This window comes from Formica exsecta, unplaced genomic scaffold (assembly GCF_003651465.1).
Source record: "Formica exsecta isolate Colony F162 unplaced genomic scaffold, ASM365146v1 scaffold878, whole genome shotgun sequence".
NCBI lineage: Eukaryota > Metazoa > Arthropoda > Insecta > Hymenoptera > Formicidae > Formica > Formica exsecta.
In genome coordinates, this window is record NW_021853648.1 from 55,648 (window position 1) to 58,042 (window position 2,395).

General features: G+C 30.4%; 1 protein-coding gene and 1 long non-coding RNA gene across 4 annotated transcripts in view; one reads left to right on the forward strand and one right to left on the reverse strand.

The window, feature by feature from the left end:
• LOC115244899 (glycoprotein 3-alpha-L-fucosyltransferase A) overlaps positions 1–2,395 on the forward strand; it is a 28,410-nt gene that overhangs the window by 16,484 nt on the left and 9,531 nt on the right. For 2 of the 3 annotated variants that reach the window (XM_029822912.1, XM_029822914.1), the window contains exons 2-3: positions 689–936; positions 1,693–1,782. In XM_029822912.1, coding sequence (XP_029678772.1) covers positions 763–936; positions 1,693–1,782 — 264 coding nt within the window. In that variant the 5' untranslated portion in view covers positions 689–762. The remainder of the gene's footprint in view (positions 1–688; positions 937–1,692; positions 1,783–2,395) is intronic. The other variant, XM_029822913.1, reaches the window with a different exon arrangement.
• Positions 1–2,395, reverse strand: part of LOC115244908 — an 86,244-nt gene that overhangs the window by 16,208 nt on the left and 67,641 nt on the right. The window lies entirely within an intron of this gene.

Sequence of the window (2,395 nt, forward strand, 5' to 3'; positions counted from 1 at the left end):
TATATATATATATATATATATATATATATATATATATATATATATATATATTTTATATATTAAACACATATATACACATATATATATTAATAAATATATTAATTTCAAAGATATTATTTTAAAAGATAACTTAGTATGATAGGCTCTAAATACAAAATAATATTAACGAGTAAATGATGAGACGAGCAATTTCAGTATAACAAAGTAATAAATAATAAGATCTCAATATAAAAGAAACTTACATAGAAATGGACGTACGTACTTTGACAAATAAGAATAATGTTAGGAGCGTGTCGAGCGAGCCGCACTTGTCAACGGTGCCGATATTACTAACGTGTGATTTTACAAGGCACAAAGGTTAACCATCGAGGTATAGACAACAAACATAATATCGCAAGAACTTAAATTTTTTCCAGGTTGTCTATTATTGATAAATATCTTTTGTCTAATTGATCTGTATCGTTTTGAAGATTTAAACTATTTTTTTGGCGTTTGATATAAATCATTTCAGATATCAATATCTTCCCTAAAATCGGTTTATCATCCAAGATCTATATTTTTTTTTATTTTCTTATGTTTGTGCAAAGTATTATTTACATCTTTCAATTTCTCGTCTTACTTGCTTTCAGCATTCATCGTATTTGTGTCAATCAGTCTCTCATTCATTCTTTATTAACTGTCGTTATAGCGTTGCCGAATGTCGTGAAGCAAAGTGGCGCATGGCTAGATAAAGGTCTCGTCGAGATAGGGAAACCGGGCGGCATGGGTCTGCCGCGTTTCTCCCTAAAGAGATACTTTTTCTACGTGCTATGTCTGACGGGTACGCTGCTTGTCCTACTGAATTTACTGCAGGACGAGATATGGCACAGCGTACGACCACATCCTCCTGGGCAGCCGCAGCAGTCCGCCCTTCGAACTGCCGGCGACGGGCCGAAGGTATGTATAATATATAATATATAATTAAATATGTAATATATAATTAATTAATAAAGTATAATTAATTAATTAAGTACGCGCGAGAAAAATCATTTCATTATCTGACCGCATATTTCCGATGCGAAAGGGATATATATTATTCTGCGCTACGTGCTCCTTTATTATCATGTTTATCTGCAGCGGTAATTATAATTGTATCGATTATATCAGGTATATAATATAATTGTGTCAATTGTATCAGATCGATATTATTCCGGAAGAGAGACGATAAGCCAAAAGTAAATTATTAAATATTATCTAAACAGTTATGGGCCACTTCGATCAAACTCCGATTAATTTAAACGTTGATTAACTTACAAAGCGACCAACAGAAAAATTTTTAATGATATAAGTCTCGTATATAGTATAATACAAATTTTAAAATTCTGCTTTTAGTCGCCCGGTAAATTAATCAACGATTAAATTAACGGAGTTCGATTGAAGTGACCCTAATTGTTCGATATTGATTGGGAAGATTGCGTAATAATATCATATGTAAAATAAAATTTCTCACTTATCGCGATAATACTCGCGATGTTATATTATAAAAGTGAATAAATTTTTCTTAAGATTAAATCTCTGTAATCTTGTTAGGCTAACAATAAGTTAGATTAGATCGGACGCGCGCGATAAAAAAAAATGCGTATAATCGTCGCCAGTGGCTATGTACATAAATTAAATCACAGATAAAGAAATAAAAACGAATTTCGCTCGCAGATGAAACCCGATTGGCCTTTGAAATCGAAGAAGCCGACGATGCGAGTATTACGCACTCGAGAGCAAGTGAAGAAAAGACTTCCGTTCGAGGTACAATCATTAAGTTGTAGCGCGTTAATTAATCCCAAAACGACAAGTGCACGGAAAAATATTTCAAAAAAATGAGACGTTACAAATTTATCATATTTTCGTGGACATATATCAATCCAAAAGAAATTTCCAAGAGATAAAAAGTACTTAAATAAAATGTACATGTATTTAGATTTACATAAAAATGTTCTATTATATATTAGATATCTTTGAAATCTTGTTTAATATTATCACTTTTTCCGTGTGTCGTCTCGCTTGTTCTAGCGTCTTTTCAAATATAGTGCGTACGTTTTCTTTACAAACTTAGTGGCTTCCTCTTTTTCGTCTGGCCATTCATAGCGCTAATATCATTATTTATCGTAATTGATTGCCAAGTGTACATTAAGGAGAACCGTAATGTTCCGAATAATATATAAATAATAATTTCTTTATAAAATTCAGTGAATGAATTAAATGGAAAAATATTATTTCAGCATTAAAAAATTTGAATATTTTAATGCTGAAATAACATTTTTCCATTTAATTTATTCATTAAACTTTATAAAAAGATTATTATTTATATTTTGTTCGGAACATTATATTTAAAATATATTAATATATATAATATTAATAT